At 37.0% G+C, this 21,152-nt stretch overlaps 1 protein-coding gene across 26 annotated transcripts in view; it reads left to right on the top strand.

Annotated features, from left to right (window-relative positions):
* Positions 1-21,152, top strand: part of DST (dystonin) — a 372,684-nt gene that overhangs the window by 192,545 nt on the left and 158,987 nt on the right. For 22 of the 26 annotated variants that reach the window (XM_047859452.1, XM_047859460.1, XM_047859447.1 and 19 more), the window contains 21 exons: positions 378-497; positions 2,604-2,699; positions 2,806-2,933; positions 6,285-6,378; positions 6,691-6,845; positions 8,151-8,616; positions 8,705-8,833; positions 8,997-9,074; positions 9,184-9,345; positions 9,436-9,540; positions 11,851-11,946; positions 12,549-12,674; positions 13,293-13,445; positions 13,838-13,992; positions 14,198-14,324; positions 14,810-14,993; positions 16,390-16,547; positions 17,284-17,462; positions 18,448-18,586; positions 19,336-19,529; positions 20,916-21,078. In XM_047859452.1, the coding sequence (XP_047715408.1) occupies positions 378-497; positions 2,604-2,699; positions 2,806-2,933; positions 6,285-6,378; positions 6,691-6,845; positions 8,151-8,616; positions 8,705-8,833; positions 8,997-9,074; positions 9,184-9,345; positions 9,436-9,540; positions 11,851-11,946; positions 12,549-12,674; positions 13,293-13,445; positions 13,838-13,992; positions 14,198-14,324; positions 14,810-14,993; positions 16,390-16,547; positions 17,284-17,462; positions 18,448-18,586; positions 19,336-19,529; positions 20,916-21,078 (3,207 nt within the window). Of the gene's footprint in view, positions 1-377; positions 498-2,603; positions 2,700-2,805; positions 2,934-5,786; positions 6,168-6,284; positions 6,379-6,690; positions 6,846-8,150; positions 8,617-8,704; positions 8,834-8,996; positions 9,075-9,183; positions 9,346-9,435; positions 9,541-11,850; positions 11,947-12,548; positions 12,675-13,292; positions 13,446-13,837; positions 13,993-14,197; positions 14,325-14,809; positions 14,994-16,389; positions 16,548-17,283; positions 17,463-18,447; positions 18,587-19,335; positions 19,530-20,915; positions 21,079-21,152 lie in introns of those variants that run through there. The other 4 variants (XM_047859450.1, XM_047859458.1, XM_047859443.1 and 1 more) reach the window with 3 other exon arrangements.

Here is a 21,152-nt window from a genome sequence, read left to right as displayed (position 1 = left end):
CATAGCAGCTAACTTGGCTTGTGCACGCTCTTACTCCCTCATTGTGGGTGCCTGGAAAACCCCAAAATGATCACAGTGTTTCTTCCTGCTGCATTTGGATGCAGCCTCAGAAGCCATCTTAACATAGTGCCCCAGGCAGCCACCATCTCTGGATCAGAAGTGACACTCATTAGGTCAGTCTTCGTTGTCAGATGTTGGTGGCATGTTTTCACATCTCTTTATGTGGGGCTGTGTGAAAAGTGAGAAAACAATGAGCTGGTTCTGACTGACCAGCTTAAGGACATATACATTCACAGAATGACCTTTGACTAAATTGTGTTAGATATGAATGTTATTATTTGCAGACATGGATCTTGTCTGTCATTTTATTGTTCCAGGATGTTGAAGTCAAATGGATTGAATACCAGAATATGGTGAACTACCTCATTCAGTGGATTAGACACCATGTGACCACAATGTCTGAGAGAACATTTCCTAATAATCCCGTAGAACTCAAGGTCTGTGTCACTGTAGAAGTTACAAAGGATTGGGCTTGATTATTAAACTTTTAAATAATGTTATAATAGTTCCATAATTTCAGAAGTTCAAGAAAAATTTCCCTTGGCAAGCCACTAATAAATAGGCAGTTTTTAAATTTATTCATCTCCCATTACTCAAAGAAAATGGAGGTAAACGTTAATAATGAAAACATAATAGCAATAACACCTTAAAGAAATTTATAGTCCCTTAGCTTTGAATTGTTGGGAGTTAAAAGATATAATTTGAGAGACCCTGGAACTGACATTGCCAAATTGCTTTTGGTGCATGGGGAATGCTTGGAACCCACCATATGGCTCAGGCAAGAAGGGCTCTGGGAAGCTGGTACAAGTTTAACCATGGTTGGGATTGTGCCTGTGGTTAAACCCTGTTAAAAACTCCTGTAGAGGTTTCTTTTTGTAAAGCAAGAAGCACATACTCTATTTCACCATGAAATGAGAAACACATACCTGACTTCCATTTCGTAAGACGTTTGATGCTACCTAAAAACAGGTCCAACTCTTTGAGGCAAAAACACCCTAGAAATATAAAAGAATTATAGATATGTAAAATTACTGATGAGTATCATCTCATTTTGTATATTTGGATTTGTAATAACAAAGTAATCTGCTTTATTTTAAGAAACGGATAATGTGAATATTAACAATAAAGTCTTAATTCCTTGAATTATAGGCTTTGTTTTTTGATCAAACTGGAATTGCAAAATCTGTAATAACCCAGGGTGGGTCCTGTTAAAATTATTCATCGTGTTCATGCATCCGTACAGAACATCTGTGGAACAGTTTTTATTCACATTGCCATGGGGAGTTTGTCCTTGGCGTGAAGTTACTTGGCATGTGTTGATATGATGCTTTTTAAGTGTCCTGAAGTTGTTTGTGTGATGTCTCCCTTTGTGGATGCAAAACTTCCCAGGGCCAGAAAGATGTCCCCCTTCTTTCACCACATCTACCAGGAATGGTGGTTAGCACATAACATAATGGCATCCTGAGCTTATTTTCTAGTGGGTGTCCTGAAACATTGCATTTTGAGTTCAAAGCAATTTGCAGATTTGAGGTTCAGCTTATTTCCAAGTGGGTTCCTATTGTCCAGACACTTGGGTAAATTTGTATTGGCTTCTGATTAATGCAAATTCTTAAGGTTTTGGAAGAAATTTGAGTGGCTACACAGATTATTTGCTGGTGCCTAGGACAGCACATGATACATAGACGAAAACATCATGGGGAAATGCCAGTAATTTCATTAACCAGTAAAACGTTGAATGGAATCCTTCAGAAATCCTGCCTGAAGATTTATACGGAATTTTTTTAGAAAAACAACATGAATGAAAATGAAATGATTTGTATATACTTATTAATGTGGATATGTTTTATCTATATAATTTTTATGAAGGTCCTTTTTAATATTATATTTAAGATATTTTCAAATTAGTATCTACAAAGTAGATAATTGAATTATGTAGTTGAAACTTCTATAATAATAGCTGTAACAAATAACATCTATGTTTGTTTATTAAAAGATCTGGTTAACTTGGCCAACAAGTTAAAGTACTATAATGGAGCATGGGGTCATTTTACTGGGACACTGGAATCAAGATTTAGCCCTATCTATATGATAAGAATTCTGTTTTCGAGGATAGATCCATAATACAGAAGAGAACATTTTTTTCCTTTTGGGAATTGCATCAGATTATTTTTCCAAAAACTGAAAGCTAAAGGGCAGCATTTGGAAAGTGAATCTTTTAAAAGATATGCTTTCTTGTTTGTATGATGAGAGATTTTTAGTTAGAACCATATTAAAGTCTGCCATGGCTTATTATTATCCAGATCCCTGCATGGCACATGTTAAATCCCGACACACATCAGTAATTACACCCTTGTCAAATCTTGCGTTCTGCAACCTAGTCACCAACTAGCTGGGAATCAGTATTGTCCTTGAGTGTCAGTTTTATAAAGCAATTCCACTGAATGCATATAGCATAGTAAGTGGGATTTGAAGTGGTACACTGTGCGGTAATGAAAATAGGTCTTTGAAATTTGGGCCTTCATTTATTTTCCCTTTCATTCTAGGCACTTTATAATCAGTATTTACAGTTTAAAGAAACAGAAATTCCACCAAAGGAGACAGAAAAATCAAAAATTAAACGCCTATATAAATTATTAGAGGTAAGTAGGAATTGCCTTTGTATTGTCAAACATAAATCTTTTTCTTTTCTTTTTTTTTTTTTTTTTTACATCCTTGCTTCATACTACATTTTTTTGTTTTCTCAAGATTTGGATAGAATTTGGACGCATCAAACTACTTCAAGGTTATCATCCAAATGACATAGAAAAAGAGTGGGGGAAACTCATTATTGCCATGCTCGAGAGAGAGAAGGCACTTCGACCAGAAGTAGAAAGGTAGGCCTGGGGATGTTTTCTGCCATGGGTATCAAGTTGGGCACGGGGAGGTGTCTCTTTGTTCTCATAGGAAGAACTTAAGTTTTGGAGCCAGGCAGGCCTAGGACCAACATTTATATTTTTCATTTCCTTTGCTGCATGACCTTGGATAAGTCACTTAGTCTTTCTGATTCTCCCATTTTCTTATCCAGAAACTCATCCAAGAGATGTGAAGAGTAAATCAGTGAAGTAATGTTCAAATAGGACATGCTAAGCTGGGTTGGTGTGTGAAGTCTCCTCTAATAATCTAAATTACCTGTGGGCATTTCCCATATATTTAAATCATCAGGGCCTGGATCCATTTGCAGGTCAACAGTTCATTTACTTCGTTTTTTATTATATTTTTGCCAAGGCCATCCTTCCGTGGGGCAATGGAAGCCAGATTCGAGTCTGTCTCCATTTAAAGGGCAGCGAAGTGGCCTCTAGAGAACACTCAGGATATGCTGGTTCAAATTCCTACTTCCACAAACACAGTTATTCCATGAAATCATCACTGACTCTTTATCATTCTCTCTCTCCCATTCTCTCTCTCCCAGTGCCTGGGAAAGCACTGCTTAGTCCTTAGGAGATATTTGTTGAGTGGATTTGCCTCCATTATAGTACTTCCCTCACAGCCTGTCCTATGTATGGCATTGGGGAAGGGAGCTCCGTAGGGGCTGACCCTCACAGTATAGGCCTGTGTGGTCCGGTGCACCTCTCTGGCCTTCTCACTCCACATCCTTCTTGCTCCCTACCCTGTGGCCACACTGGCTGCCTCTCAGGAGCCCTGATGTGCCAAGATCCTGCCCTCCTCCATACACAGGATCTTTGCACCATCTGTTCCTTTGGCAGGGAAGTCTCTTTCATCCTCCATGTCTCTCTTCACTCCTGATCAATCTCAGATCCCGGCTCCAGTGTTACTTCCTCACGAAACTTCCTGTGGTCTCCCACGCTGGTTCAGATGTCTTGGTTATAACTCTCATATTTACATGTATTGTTCTTTCATATCACAGTTGTAATTTTATATTTATTTCTGTGATCGTTTGAGTCAGGGCTGCCTGTTCACAGTTATGAGCGCCAGGAATGTGGAGACAGACTTGGTTTTGCTGTCTTTTGTGTTGCCAGTGCTTAATGCATTGCCTGGGACACAGGGAGCCCCTAGAGTACTCAAGTTCTTTGTGTTCCACACATGACTCCCGTGTTGTTGAAATAGGAAAGAATAATGCCTTGAAGATATGAGAGCAAGGCTAACGTGTCAGTTATTTATGAAAATACTGATTACACTTCTGTTAAAGTATAATATTCTATCTGCATAACTGGATCTAGATCCAAAATAAGCTTGAAATACCCAGGGTGAACCTTTTATGGAGGAGATAATTGTGGGTGATTAAAATTATACACTAAACTAATCATCAGAAGTAATGGAAAAGTATGTCTCAGAAAGGATAATGGAGTAGATTTTTAGTTGTCAGAATAGTAACCGGATTTTAATGCAGTGGTTGAGTTCAAGGTCCAGGAGCTAGTGAATCCTGGATTAGATTTTTAGCTTAATTTGCAAGCTGTGTAATCTTAGACAAATTCATTAACCTCTCTAAGCCTCAGTTTCCTTATTTGTAAACAGGATGTAATAGTACCTACCACATTTGGTGCTTATAAGTATGTGATGAGGTCATGCATATGAAATGATCAGTTAATTTCCTGGCACATAATAATTGCTTAATAAATGCTAATGCTGCTGTTATTATTTCAAGCTTTTCTGCTTACTAACTATATTTGATATGATACTCTCAAATTTCCCCTTTCTTGCCATCTGAAAAGAAAAATAGCTACCTTTAGAGTGGAGAAGCAACAGTTTTGCTTTGTAGTGTTGGGTATATGAAAATACTCTAGGAGCTTGGTTGGATAAACGCCTTCATTTTTCTTGACACAAGTTTTTTGGCATTAACTATTAACTGCAAGTAATAACCATGTGCAGTGAGAGTGTGTAAAAGGTAAAGGAGAAGTAACCAATGTTCTTTTGCCATGTAATAACCTATAGAAAGGAAAAACAAGCACAGACAAGTTGAATTTGCAAGCATTGCATTGATATTTTTCTACTTTAGTGCTTTGGCATTCTTTCTTTCTTTCTTTCTTTCTTTCTTTCTTTCTTTCTTTCTTTTTCTTTTCTTTTTTTTTTTTAAAGTTTATTCATTTATTTTGAGAGAGAGAAAGCATGAGTCAGGGAGGCACAGAGAGACAGAGAGGGAGAGAATCCCAAGCAGGCTCCACACTGTCAGCATGACACGGGGTTCGAACCCACAAACCGTGAGATTGTGACCTGAGCCGAAGTCTGAAGTTTAATAACTGAGCCACCCAGGCTCCCATACTGCTTTGGCTTTTAAAAATATAAAGTAACAGTAGTAAGATTAAGTAACGTTCTTGAGAGCACATCATGTGAAAAAAGGCAAATGGATAATTTTCCAGTTAATTTAATCTAATAAACAAATGACATAGAGGTTAAAATGGAAATGTACTTTGTTTCTCATCAAACTCACTTGTTTACATGTGCTTATAAGTACCAGCTTTTAGCCAGGAGAGACAGACCTGGCCCTTTACAAAAGTCAGGCTGTGATTGAATATTTGTATTTTTAAGCTGGTGATTGGTATTGCCTGAATAACCTTTACAATTGTACCTGGGCTTCAGTGAGAGGCACCTGAGTTGTTTTTTAGGTGACTGCAACTGGATGACTCTTGATGAAAATATTTCGCAAATATTTTTCAGTGACGCCCTGATGAGCCTGCCTTGTCCATACTTGTAGAGTTTTCATGCAGGCTACAAAAGGCAAACCTCAGCTAGCAAACGCATGGCTTTAGGCGAGATTCTTTTGAATGGTTACCAGCACATTATTTGCTGTATGTTGAATATGCAAGTTGGAGCGTATTTAAGGAGCTATTAAAGCTGTAACATTTAGCTGTGGTTTTCACCGTTAGAAGTAGAGCTTTCAGCAGACCTTCTACTTTTTAGTTTACTTTTAATGGTCAAAGAAAGAACATCGTTTCAGGAACAAAAATGCACAGTAGTAGTTACAGCTACCGTAGCAGTGATTCTGTGTTTAGTAACACTACTAGCACTCGAACCAGTCTTGATTCAAATGAAAACTTTCTCTCGGTTAATTGTGGTCCAACTCTGATCAACTCCTGCATTAGCTTCGGCAATGAATCCTTTGATGGACACAGGTATGGAATCATCGTTGTAGGATTGTGTTTTGCTTTTGGTGGGGAATTATTTTTCAGGGGCGGTAAACTCTGTACTTCAAAGGGCAAGGCTTTAATTTATTTTGTCCCTTCTTGTAGGTTGGAAATGTTGCAGCAGATTGCCAACCGAGTTCAAAGGGACAGTGTCATCTGTGAAGACAAACTGATACTTGCCCGAAACGCTCTCCAGTCTGTAAGTTAATTTTAGGAGCCATTGGGATTATGGTGGAGGGGTCTGTACCTTTGGGTGAAATAAAATTTTTGTGTAACATTTAGTTGATTCTTGGTATTGTCTTCTACTGAAACTTAAAGTTTGTTAAAGATTGTGATCACTGTTTGCTCTCTTGAGGAAGAGTGAGCAAAGAGAAAGCATATTTTTGAACCAAAAGGTAAAACAGAGAAGACCTAATAAGTAGCTTTGCATTCCAGTATTTTGAGTTTCATATTTGAGGCTAGTTTGGAAACTTGTTTCATGAAATTAATATTGAGTTCTTTTAAAATACAGGATTCTAAAAGATTAGAATCAGGAGTACAGTTTCAGAATGAAGCAGAAATTGCCGGGTATATACTTGAATGTGAGAACCTTTTACGCCAGCATGTAATCGATGTACAGATTCTTATTGATGGAAAATACTACCAGGCAGATCAGTTGGTACAGAGGTAAGATTGCTACGTACTCATACCTTATCCTTTTGTGTAATCACTTCATGGGCACTTGTGATGGGAATGCAGAATGTGGCAGTTTTATGAAATACATTTCTTATGCTCTTTTCAGTTGAAAATGTGTGTTGCCTTAATTCAGATGTATTTTGAGATGTTAAATAGGTATTTGTTTTTCAAAGATAAGTAATAGAAAAATACTTTATAGCACATACAATATGGAATACTGCAGTAATATACTTACGGCTAAAATAGTTGTATGACATTTGAAAAAGGGAAAATATAAGAAAGTATCCTTTATAACTGATTTTTTAAGTTATCGATTTATCCTATCATGAAAATATTTATAACAAAATGTTGAAAAAAAATGTATAAAATTCTGTGTCTCTGAGAAGTGGGTTTAGGGGTAGGGAATGGAACCCTTTCAGGTTGTAGACTGTATATGTTATATGTATATAATATACTGTATATATTATATGTATATAATATATACAGTATGTAGACTGTATATATTATATATATGTATATAATACATATTAAGCAAAAATTGTAAATGATGCTTTGACCCAGTAATTTCACTTCTAGGAATTTGTAATAATTTTAAATATAGAAAATATATAAATAAATAAAAAAGTTTTTTGTTCATGTCAGAAATCTTTTATAATAACAAAATTTGGAAATATCCTACATGTCAAATAATAGAATGATGACATTGTAGTGCAGTAATTATGTTCACTAGAAAGACTATGTGATAATATGGAAAGTGCTTATTGCACAAATTCAGTGAAAAAAATTGTGATGCCAAATTTTGTCAGTATGATTACAAGGACTTTTTTTTTTTTTTTTTTTTTTTGAGAGAGAGAGTGAGCACGTGCAAGGGGGGAGAGGGGCAAAGGGAGAGAGTGAGAGAGATTTTTAAGCAGGTTCCACACCCAGCGTGGAGCCTGTCTCAGGGCTCAATCTGAAGACTGTGAGATCATGACCTGAGCCAAAAGCAAGTCAGACTTTTAACCGACTGAGCCACCCAGGTGCCCCATGATTTTTTTTTTAAATAGACTATTTTTTGGAGCAGTTCACGTTTACAGAAAAATTGATTGGAAAATACAGAGTTTCCTTATGCCCCTTTATACACACCTTTCCCAATTAGTAATATCTTGAATTAGTGTGATTCTGTTGTTATAATTGATGAGCCAGTAATTGATACATTACTGTTAACTGACTAATGTCCATAGTTGGCATTAGAGTTCACACTTTGTGAAAAATGCCTTTTGCGTTATAGTTTACGTCTTCTGATGTTCTTTCCAGGGTTGCAAAACTCCGCGATGAAATTATGGCCTTGAGGAATGAATGTTCCTCGGTGTACAGCAAAGGGCGCATGCTGACGACGGAACAGACAAAACTCATGATATCAGGAATTACTCAAAGTTTAAACTCAGGATTTGCACAGACCTTAAACCCCAGTCTGAACTCAGGGCTGACCCAGGGTTTAACGCCTTCCCTGACCCCTTCTAGTGTGACATCAGGCCTGTCATCAGGTCTGACTTCCCGTCTGACTCCATCTGTCACTCCAGCTTATACACCTGGTTTCCCATCAGGAGGATTAGTTCCAAGTTTCAGTTCAGGAGTAGAGGCCAATTCATTACAAACTCTGAAATTGATGCAGATCCGAAAGCCCCTTCTAAAGTCTTCTTTGCTGGATCAGAATTTAACAGAAGAGGAAATCAACATGAAATTTGTTCAAGATCTTTTGAATTGGGTTGATGAGATGCAGGTAAAAAAATGGTTACCTGAAAGTTTTAGTCTTTAGTCTTTATTGCTCTTAGTTTCTTTTTTTAAATCTAGTATCTTTCTGTTTAAAGGTGCAGCTAGACCGCACTGAATGGGGATCAGATTTGCCAAGTGTTGAAAGCCATTTAGAGAATCATAAAAACGTTCACCGAGCTATTGAAGAATTTGAATCTAGCCTTAAAGAAGCTAAAATCAGTGAGGTATATGAATTTAAAATCTGTATATATTTCATTTTAGTTAGCTATTGTTTTGCTCTTTTTTTTTTATATATAAAGAGCCTATAACAAAATAATAGATACAGTGAGTATGAGTCAGAATTCCTTAGGATCCCTAAGCTTGATGTCTTTTTATCCCATGTTATAGATCCAAATGACGGCACCTCTTAAACTAACTTATGCAGAAAAGTTACACCGATTAGAGAGTCAGTATGCAAAACTCCTGGTAAGTTGTGTTTTTTTGTTTTGTTTTGTTTTGTTTTGTTTTTACTTTCTGTTTCCCTTATCTCTATTTGGCAAAGACATGATTCTTAACAATGATTTTTCTTACGAAGAATACATCCAGGAATCAGGAACGGCACCTTGATACACTCCATAATTTTGTAACTCGTGCAACTAATGAACTTATTTGGTTGAATGAAAAAGAAGAGGAGGAAGTTGCCTATGACTGGAGTGAAAGAAATAACAACATAGCTCGGAAAAAAGATTACCATGCTGTGAGTATGGCCTTTGTCATTGAATGCTAAGGTTGTATATCAGGTGTAGATCTTTTTCTAACCTCACTTCTTCATTTTTTGTTAAATTAGGAATTAATGAGAGAACTTGATCAAAAGGAAGAAAATATTAAATCAGTTCAGGAGATAGCAGAGCAGCTACTTTCGGAAAATCACCCAGCCAGACTGACAATTGAGGTAAGTCAGGAAGCATAACGGTCATGGTCGAATATTGACATTTGATAGTCACTCTTTAGATTCTTTTATTGCTGATAAATTCAGAAATACAAACTATCAAACTTTTAATACAACGTGACTTAAAAATAATGTTTCTGACAAATCATAGTGCTTCTTGCCTTTAGCTCTCTTGCTTTTTCTGTGTTACTCACCTGTCACTTAGAATAAAGGTACCTTTGTCAACTCCCATGGCTAAAGCGATGTATTATAGTAAATATGAAGGCTCTTTTTTTATTCCTCCCTGATACTGTGGTATCGTGCAAGCCATGTAACCAGACTTAGCCTCCTATCCAAAATGGGGGCGATCCTCTAACCCATAGCATTGTAGTAAGATGAGGCAAATAACGTACTCTTACTACTTAGTACAGCTCTGGTTACATATGTTCCCAGGAAGTATTTACAGTTATTATTTAACTTAATAATTTTATTCACAATCTAGTTTTGTGAGGTATATTGCAACAACAGTCTGTCAAAGCCACATGGCATAGTGCACACATTTCACATCCAGAAATGGAGAAGTGGTATGGGATTTATCAGGTTTCCCGTGCGGTAGTGGTAGTGTGTTTACTTTTTAGTCCTAATATGTACTAGTTAGAGTTAGTGACTTTCTAAAAGTAAAGGGGTGTTATATAAGAGAGACATGCATCAAACATGGACAAATGTGGTATATTGCCAGAGGGAAAAGATGGAGCTGTACTTAAAATGTGACATGCTTCAAACTCTCACAGGTGAGGAGAGGAATCTGATAGTCTTTGTTCACTGAAATTGCCACAAAACAAAAGATTAGTGAAATTTTAGGCCTCAATAGGAAGTTTTGGGAATGTTATATTTGACCTGCTTCATAGAAAAATGGAGTCTTAGGGCACCTGGGTGGCTCAGTCAGTTAAGCGTCTGACTTCGGCTCAGGTCATGATCTCACAGTTTGTGGGTTCGAGCTCCGCGTTGGGTCTGTGCTGACAGCTCAGAGCCTGCTTCAAATTCCGTGCTTCCCTCTATCTCTCTCCTTTTTCCCTGTTTGTGCTCTCTTTCTCTCAAAAATAAATAAATAAACAAACATTAAAAACAAAAAAAAATTAGAGTCTTGCATGCAGATGAAATGCCAATTAAAGAGCCAGTTAAAGAGCTAGAAGAGTAGTGGGGAGCATTAGGGAAAGCACTTTAGAATAACGAAGGATTTGGATATACTTTTGTATGATACTAAACTAAAAATAGAGTAATCTTCAAGGTAGAGATGAAACTGTTAGGAAATATGATTACAGGCTAAGAATTTTAATGGGATTGGATAATGTGAATGTGAACCTGATTACTTTTATGTAGAAATGCTAATCTAATTAAAAATTTCTTGAGGGATAAAATTAAGCTTGAGTCATCTTTATGATTCTTTTGGCCTATCCAATGTCTTGTGGGCACATGGGTAATATTTAGTTAATTATCAACACTTCTTCATACGTTATGTGAAAAAATAAACTAATAATCTAACAACTCACAATGATACGTCTTTTACAGCCAATTTGCTCAAAGTAGCTTAATTTGAGGGTGCAGGTAATATGACTGTGATATGTTGCCAGATTTCCATTCCTACACTGTATATTCCGTTCAGAAAGCCTGCCTGAGCATAGCTCAGCAGAAATAACTTTTTCCAGGAGGGGAAGCGTGACAGGCTTACTTGAGTCATTAAAGTATCTACATCGCCCTCTTCTGGAAGTCAGTGAATTGCATCTTAAATATGAAAGGGTGTTTTATGTTTTCTTTATGAAGTAGGTGTTCTGTTACCTTTTTGCTCTCACAAGAGATTCACTTTATATTCAAAATTCAAGTGAAAATATTTGTAATAAAAATTCCTAGTACTATAATAATTATAGTTCCAGAATTACAGAAATAAAGGATTGCCCTCTCTCTTCTTCACTCTTCCCAAACCTCTCTGGCAAAAACAAGTATGTAAGTCACCCCCCTGACCCCAAGAACTGCTGGCCTAGTTTTAGAAACAAAAACAAGTGAAAACTACAGAACCATCTATTTTTATGTGCATTTTTAAATATTTATTTTAGATTTAATTTAAATTTAGATTTAGATTTTTAGGACTGGCTTTGTGCAAGTGAGAGCTCTTGTATTAGAGGGACATTTCACTACCCTAATTTTCAGGTCTTGCTCTGTTAAAATGATCTCATCACCTATTTCGATAGCAGAGTTTCTAATCCTTTAAAAGCTTTGTCGTATGTATATGTCATTCCTCTTCAGCCAGTTACAATGGCTGTGATTTTTATCTTCAAGGCCTATCGAGCAGCAATGCAGACACAATGGAGCTGGGTCTTACAGCTGTGCCAGTGTGTGGAGCAGCACGTCAAGGAAAACACCGCGTATTTCGAGGTATGTGAATGGGATCACAGCGTGATTTGGGCCGATTTACAGAAAGCATCTCCCTATTTATTGAGGACATGTATGTAATGTGCAGGGGAAAGAAACTGAAATATTTTCTTTGTAGGGTGTATGGGAAAAATGTCCTATAGGATAGACTGAAGCATTGTATTAAGGAGGAAATCCTTTAAAAGCCTTTTAAAATGTCAGAAAATCTTTATTTTATAAATGCCTTTTACAAGGAAATATTTCATTATAAAGAGTCATTACAAAGAGCTCTTTTTTTTTTATTCTTCAGGAATTTTAAAATATTGGAATATCACTCCTACTCATAAATTATTTGGACCCTCAAGTAAAACAAAGCTTTAGCCAGAATAATATAGGGCCAAAGCACAATACAGATATCAGCTTTAGACACTTAGCATTTACTGACAATCATCCAAATTCAACAGTGGTTGTTTGGGTAAAGGAGGAATGTGACTATTAAGTTGTCTTGTGATTTTATTCTCTTCCTACTCATGAGGGGTCCACGGGGCTCTGGTACTTGGACTTGACAACTCTGTGCTTGACTGGCATTGAATAAACTTGAGCTGCCGGTTTTCATCTTTTTATAGTTTTTCAATGATGCCAAAGAAGCTACTGATTACTTGAAGAATCTCAAGGACGCCATTCAGCGGAAGTACAGCTGTGACAGATCAAGCAGCATTCACAAACTGGAAGACCTGGTTCAGGAGTCAATGGTACCAGTGCAAGAACCTGTGCATTTCATCAGTCTTGTGAATCAGGAGTAGATTAGTATTTCATCATATTGTTATGTGTGCAGAACTTTATATTTTATTGGTACTGTTGGTATTTCATTTGATCAGGCATTTAAACATTCAGTTTTATTGTAACAGTTACAACAAAAGTGTTTTTTATGTGATTGCCTTCATGTTTTAAATACATGTTTTGATAGTGGTGTGTGTGTGTGTGTGTGTGTGTGTGTTTAGTCATGCACTTCACAAATAACTGTAAGCACTTTGTATATGGTAGACACTATTTTAAGTACTGGAGATAGAGCAGTGAAGAAAAGAGACAAGAATCCCCACATTCCTGGTGCTTCTGTGCGAGACGGGGAGCAGGCAGTAAACATGGTAAATGAGTAAAATATAGGTAGCATAGTGGTAAATGCTAAAGAGGAAAAAAAAACATCTCATAAAGACAAGGGAATGAGAGATGCCAGAGGGGGCGGGGAGGGCTTGAATGTTTAAACCAGGTGGTCAGGGACTTTTGTGATGCAATTTTGTTTGTGTAAAGCCCTAAAAGAAGAGAGAGTACAAGTCTTTTATTTTTCAATATCTGTCTTATGTATTACTTAGGAAGAGAAAGAAGAACTTTTACAGTATAAAAGCACAGTAGCAAGCCTGATGGGGAGAGCAAAAACAATAATTCAGCTGAAGCCGAGGAATCCTGACTGTCCACTCAAAACTTCTATTCCAATCAAAGCTATCTGTGACTACAGACAAATTGAGGTATTGTAGAAGTAGACCAATTTCTGGCACTATTCTTGTATTTCTTAATGTATTTTAAAGTTTATTTATTAGAGAGAGAAGGTGAGCAGGGGAGGGGCAGAGGGGAATACCAAGCAGGCTCCGTGCTGTCAGTGCAGAGTGCAACTTGGGGCTTGAACCCATGAACCGTGAGATCGTGACCTGAGCTGAAATCAAGAGTCAGATGCTTAACCATCTGAGCCACCCAGGCTCCCCTATTCTTAATATTTTAAAAATGAGGTCATATTGCTTGTTCTCGTGGTAGAGTTTTCTACCTCAAGAAACAAACAAACAAAAAATCCCAAGATTGGGTATGATAAAGGATTAGTTGATAGTGACCTCATTGCGTTATTCTTTTCTTCATTTAAAACCAGATAACCATTTACAAAGATGATGAATGTGTTTTGGCCAACAATTCTCACCGTGCGAAATGGAAGGTCATCAGCCCCACTGGGAATGAGGCTATGGTCCCGTCTGTGTGCTTCACAGTCCCTCCACCAAACAAAGAAGCAGTTGACTTTGCAAACAGGTGTGTATGTGTTCACTAAACACGTAGAACTGGGTTTGGAGGCTCTCTGAAGGTTGAAGAAACAATCAATACTTTGTCAAGGCCCACAGGATCAGAAGGATCTAGAACTAGTAAACACGGGATAGTTCACAAACAGAAAAATTGTAGCATGTTTTCAGAGGGAGTGAAAAGAATTAAGTGTTTGTTTGTTTTTCATATTTTTCAGAATTGAGCAACAGTATCAGAATGTCCTGACTCTTTGGCATGAGTCTCACATAAACATGAAGAGTGTAGTGTCCTGGCATTATCTCATCAATGAAATTGATAGAATTCGAGCTAGCAATGTGGCTTCAGTAAGTATAAATCTACACATCAGCCTGATCTGTCCAAAAATGTGGGGCACATTAGCACGAGGGGTGGAATTTTGTTTTTGTTACAGGATAGGATGGAGCCCAGCAGAGCCATGCTAATATTCATCCATTTAATGATTATTTGTTACATACCTGCTATATACAGGCACTTTGTAAGAATTGGGGAAATCTGGAGATCACATTTCATTCAGTGCTTAATACATTTTGATAAGGAGACAGGCTATAGTGTTTGAACTTATGGGATAATGTGATTTCATTTTTTGATGTTTTATAATCTTGTTTTTCCTCATCTTTTAAAACTCAAAAATGTTAATTAAGAATTGCATTAATTTCAAATGGTTCTTCTATTTATGGCTATCAATATGAACTGATGTGTACCAGGAGACCCTAACTTAAGAACTGTCCTGTTTAAATTTAGCTCTTAGTACCATAATCACTTGATTACATGGATCATTGGTCTTCCTTAGATAAAGACAATGTTACCTGGTGAACATCAACAAGTTCTGAGTAACCTGCAGTCTCGTTTTGAAGACTTTCTGGAAGATAGCCAGGAATCCCAAATATTTTCAGGCTCAGATATAACGCAACTGGAAAAGGAGGTTAATGTATGTAAGCAGTATTATCAAGAACTTCTTAAATCAGCAGAAAGAGGTAAAGCATGGGAATCTTTATCTTTTTTTCCCTCCATAGGTGTTTAGATCAGGCTATTTTCTGCTGTCAGTGGGAATCTTGATCTTAGGAGTGTTCTATTACCCAACCTATGATAGTTAGGCACAGTGCTACCTATCAGACATAGAAATTAAAAGTATGTTTGTGGTAGGAAGATACAAGAGAGGTTCATTTATTTCTAAATGATCAACTAATTAAAAAATGCCAACCAAATAATATGACAAATGGTGAATTCTTAACACATCTGCTTTTCAGCATTTCCTTTCTTTTTTTTTTTTTAATTTTTTAAATTTTTATTTATTTGAGAGAGACAGAGACAGAGCACAAGCAGGGGAGGGGCAGAGAGAGAGGGAGACACAGAATCCAAAGCAGGCTCCGGACTCTGAGCTGTCAGCACAGAGCCCAACGTGGCGGTTGAACCCACAAGCCATGAGATCATGACCTGAGTCAACGTCAGGCACTTAACACACTGAGCCACCCAGGCACCCTCCAGTATTGTCACTATTTTGTAATGCAATGTTCCGAATGATCTTTTAGTTTCAGTCATTTTTCTATGTACCGAATCTGGATTTTTTTTTTTAAAGACTTTATCTTTTGGAGCAGTTTTAGATTCATAGTAAAATTGAGAGGAAAGTACAGAGAGTTCCCATAATCCAAACTGGATTTTATACAGGGGTTAGAGGAAAAGGTTGTGTCTAGTTAACTTCTGTTAAATATATATTTTATTCTGAAATCTTTTGATATTACCTAGAGACAAAAGAATTTATTAGTAATCTATTAAAAATTTTTTTAAAACATTAACAAATTCTTTACCTACCTTTCATTTTTAAGGATTTTTAATTTAAAAAATTAATCTGCAGCTAATATAATTCACATTTTTGTGATCATAAAACAGCATAATATATTTACTTTCCTTGGACATCATATCAGAAATTGGCGGGGCACCTGGGTGGCTCATTCAGTTAAGCATCTGACTTTGACTCAGGTCATGATCTCACAGTTCTTGGGTTTGAGCCCTGCATCAGCTCCATGCTGACAGCTCGGAGCCTGGAGTCTGCTTCAGATTCTGTGTCTCCCTCTCTTTCTGTCCCTTCCCCACTTGTGTACTCTCACTCTCTCTCTTTCAAAAATAAATAAAACATTAAAAAATAAATCAGAAATTGGCACTTTTGGGGAAATATTATTAACTGTTCATAAACTGTGATGTCCACTGTTTCGAGATTTATATCTTTAGGGTGAGATTTTGGTGAATGCCTGGTAACAGTGGTTCAACCAGCTATGTCCCAGTAGTAGTAACACTGCCACATTAGGATACGAACAGCAGCATCCAGAAGACGGAAAACAAGGTATTTTCTAAACGTTACATTTACGTTCACAGAGGAGCAAGAGGAATCTGTGTATAACCTGTACATCTCTGAAGTTCGAAACATTAGACTTCGGTTAGAGAGTTGCGAAGATCGGTTGATTAGACAGATCCGCACTCCACTGGAAAGAGATGATTTGCATGAAAGTGTGTTCAGAATCACTGAGCAGGAGGTGAGATTCGTAAATGTGTTGGGACAGAATTAACTTAAGGTAAATTACTGTCTCGGTGGCCTTCACTGTCAAACTCCGGTGACTTCATATGCTCAGCTTTGCCCACTGGTCACGTTGTGAGATCTGATTATGTGCTTATTTCTTATTGTGAAGCAGGATTCTGTAATTCAGTTCTATATTTGACTCCGGTAAATGTAGAAATGTGTACCCTCTTACTGGACTTGCCATAGTGAAAGTCATCTATGTTTATTGACCACCTGCTGAATGCAGAAGCACGGAGTTAGGTGTTTGTGCCCAAGGAGATGGGCAGTAAGGGAATTACTGATTATGAGACTTGAATGCTGTGGCTTACTTTCCATGATAAAGAAAAAGTAAAGAATATGTAGCTTTTTTTAAAAAAATTTTTTTTTTCAACGTTTATTTATTTTTGGGACAGAGAGAGACAGAGCATGAACGGGGGTGGGGCAGAGAGAGAGGGAGACACAGAATCGGAAACAGGCTCCAGGCTCTGAGCCATCAGCCCAGAGCCCGACGCGGGGCTCGAACTCCCGGACCACGAGATCGTGACCTGGCTGAAGTCGGACGCTTAACCGACTGCGCCACCCAGGCGCCCCAAGAATATGTAGCTTTTTAAGTCAGTGATTATAATGTAAATTGTGTGTTTTTAAACTGTTTTAGGAAAGATGCCCCATCTGGAGTGACAGCCCAATACCTATGTTTATTCTCTGTTTTATAGAAACTAAAGAAAGAGCTGGAGCGACTTAAAGATGATTTGGGAACAATCACAAATAAATGTGAAGAATTTTTCAGTCAAGCAGCAACCTCTGCATCAGTGCCCACCTTACGGTCTGAGCTCGGTGTGGTCATTCAGAACATGAACCAAGTCTATTCTATGTCTTCCACTTACATAGATAAGTATGTAATCTGTCTTTTTATTTATTTTTATTTTTTTACAGTTTATTTTGAGAGAGAGAGAGAGTGTGAGTGGGGGAGGGGCAGAGAGAGGGGGAGAGAGAGAATCCCAAGCAGGCTCCATGCTGCCAGCACAGAGCCCAGTGTTGGGCTCAAATCCACAAAACCGTGAGGTCATGACCTGAGAAGAAACCAAGAGTCGGATACCCAACCTACTGAGCCACCCAGGCACCCCTGTAACCACTGTCTTAATATAAATTTGCTTCATGGGGTGCCTGGGTGGCTCAGTCAGTTGAGTGACCGACTTCGGCTCAGGTCATGATCTCATGGTTTGTGAGTTCGAGCTACACGTTGGGCTCTGTGCTGACAGCTCAGAGCCTGAAGCCTGTTTCGGATTCTGTGTCTCCCTCTCTCTCTGCCTCTCCCCGACTCATGCTCTGTCTCTCCCTGTCTCAGAAATAAATAAACATTAAAAAATTTTTTTTTTAAATTTGCTTCATACAACTGTCCTATATACACATGCTGTTCATTTAAAACATTCATCTTTATTAAAGTAAATACTCCCTTTTTTGTTTTAATAACAAATGTACTAAATATTTCCATGGATTTATTATGCTTCATATTGAAAGGAAATGTGCCTCAGATTAGAGCATATGTGGACAGGTGTTCCCACATTTTGCCCATAGTTTTAATCCCACATCTGTTGGAGCCCATAGTATTTTTTCCTCTAGAGCTTGGTCTAAATAAGGTTTGAAAGAAGACCACCTTATGTTGCAATCTCTTGCAAAAGAGCATTTGCAGGGCAGGGCATGAGAGCACATGCCCTCCATTAAGAAGAGAGTTAGTTGAATGTTGATCTTGTAGTAAATGTCTCAGTGCTGCAAGATGAAGAACAGCTGTATCGTGCGTCATTATGGTGCATCAGGACTGTGTTATTGGAAAATAAACATTTACTAATAGGAAGCTGTTGTTGCATTCTCTTTTTTAGACTGAAAACTGTTAATTTGGTGTTGAAAAACACTCAAGCAGCAGAAGCCCTGGTAAAACTCTATGAAACTAAACTGTGTGAAGAGGAAGCAGTTATAGCTGACAAGAATAATATTGAGAATCTAATAAGTACCTTAAAGGTATGTGTCTCACTTCTGGCTCTTTTATAAGGTCATACTTTATTTCTCCAGCACCTGGATCTTCAAACATTAAGTAAATAACTTAATTTGAATATATTTATATTCATTTCATTTCATATCTCTCTATAGCCATACCTTAGCATAAATGAGTCATTTTTAGTTTGTGGATAGTTTTTCTCGTTTGAAATTTGCATCTTTTTGATAATAGCTTTTTATAATCAATTCATGTGAGCAAAAGGAGTTGAAGCTAAAAATTATATTATTTTTAGTAGATTCTCTTGCTGAAAGAGGCAGTTAAAACATTAAGGATGTAAGTAGAGGAGTTAATTCAAGAAGGGAAGTAGACAGGTAATTGTACTCGTCTGTATTGATATTTCTATGTATAAAGCATGAGTATAAAATTATTGCGAAGGAGTGAAAAATGGTCTCTTTGATTTTTAATGCAAGTATTCACTTATAACCAATGAGATTAGTAGATACTTAAGAAATAGTCTTGCTTAATTTTCTTTTATTGATATGCAAATTATTTTAGGCTGAACTTTATAAAATTGCTTTTTTTAAAGATCAAAGTGCAGTCAGATATTGATAATTTCATATGGTTCAAACTAATATATTATTTTTGTTTATGAAAGATAGTCTTTATTTTATATCAGTCATTTGTACATAAATTGTAAAATTAGGTAAAGAGTGTGTTTGCCTAGTGAGTGGTTGACACATTTTTATAACTTTCACCCATTAATGTATTTTAGCAATGGAGGTCTGAAGTAGATGAAAAGAGAGAGGTATTCCATGCATTAGAGGATGAGTTGCAGAAAGCTAAAGCCATCAGTGATGAAATGTTTAAAACCTATAAAGAACGGGACCTTGATTTTGACTGGCACAAAGAAAAAGCAGACCAGTTAGTTGAAAGGTGGCAAAATATTCACGTTCAGATTGACAACAGGTTAGTATCCTCTTGTGTTCAGTTTCAGCACAGATATAATGCTTATCCTTGTGTTCTAGTAAAATCTAAAGTTACTAGGTTTTTTAAAACTTCATATATAGTTAATTTCACAGAGTTACTTTCCATATATAGTTAGTTTGATTAATTGCAAGAGCTCTATCTAATTATATTTCTTTTTGTTTTGCTGGGCTTTAGCAAGACAGTTAACTTCAAAATAAATGTTTTTCAACTCTTTTAATTAAAAAATGTTTTCAATGTTTATTTTGAGAGAGAGAGTGTGAGAGAAGGAGAGTGGGGGAGTGGCAGAGAGTGGGAGAGAGAGAGAGAAAGAGAGAGAGAGAATCCTAATCAAGCTCCGTACTGGCAGCAGAGAGACCGTTGTGGGGCTCAAACTCATGAACCCTGAGGTTATGACCTGAGCCAAAATTAAGAATTGGATGCTTAACCATCTGAGCCACCCAGGAGCCCCTTAACTCTATTTTGCTAAAACTGCTGATGTATTCTGGCATTGGTATAGTAAATCTACTTGTCTTTTCTGAAGGAAAAAAATATAGTTCTATGAGTTATTACCAATGTACAATATTCAAATAACCAAGACTTAGTAAGAACATGGATCATGTGTTTGAGAGGGCTGTATGAATCAATCTATACTACACCTAAGAAGTGTAAAGCGATTGTAATGACCTGATGTTCATTTTAATTTAGGTTACAAGAAAGTTGAAATCATTCACCCAGTGACTGAAGTAAAAAAGTGAAAGCAAATGGGATGGTTTTAGGGCTCATCTTAAAGGAAATCAAGTCCTGTCCTTTATCATTCATTGTAATGTTTATATTAATGCCAATAAAGTGCTTTTATAATACAGGGCCATTCTTGAGAAGTAAAATTATGTCCAAATATATGTTATCTAATTTCTGTAAAATATGTTATGTAGTAAATGTTTAATATAGTAGTCTTAAAATCATAGAAACTGAGGTTTTTTTTTTTTCTCACACTTCCTAGAAAGCGCTCTCTGAGTCCATGTTGAGCCACCTATTGAAATACTTTGTCATTATTTCAAAAGAGAACTGCCATTGGATGCAAGCTTTGGGTACTTAAGATATGCCAATTGATAATAATTATGGTTAAGTTTCCAATTTTCTTGATTTTTAGCTTTAGTCTGTTGGGCTTGAACCTAGAAAAATCAGAACTACTAAGTTGTACAACCCCAGGGCAAAATGTTTATATTCAACCTAAGCCAGTATGGAGTGAGTCCCTTGGAGATAGGCCTTGAATTCTTTACACTTATCCCTATTGTTGTATCTAGTGCGTTGTATGTCTCACTATACCTTGCACTCTCTTAAGGGATACTGTTGGAAACTATGAGTATCTTGTTTTTATTCTCTTAGGTTACGGGACTTAGAAGGCATTGGCAAATCACTGAAGTACTATAGAGATACTTATCACCCTTTAGATGATTGGATCCAGCAAGTTGAAACTACCCAGAGAAAAATTCAGGAAAATCAGCCTGAAAATAGTAAAACTCTAGCCACACAGTTGAATCAACAGAAGGTATGTAAAAACAGTTCCTTATGCTAAGGTTGTGCCTGCATTTGGTGAGTCATGACCCTTATCTTCCTTTACCT

This window comes from Prionailurus viverrinus, chromosome B2, assembly GCF_022837055.1.
Source record: "Prionailurus viverrinus isolate Anna chromosome B2, UM_Priviv_1.0, whole genome shotgun sequence".
NCBI lineage: Eukaryota > Metazoa > Chordata > Mammalia > Carnivora > Felidae > Prionailurus > Prionailurus viverrinus.
The sequence above is the reverse complement of the archived record's forward strand: the minus strand, read 5'-3'. Positions and strand labels throughout refer to the sequence as shown.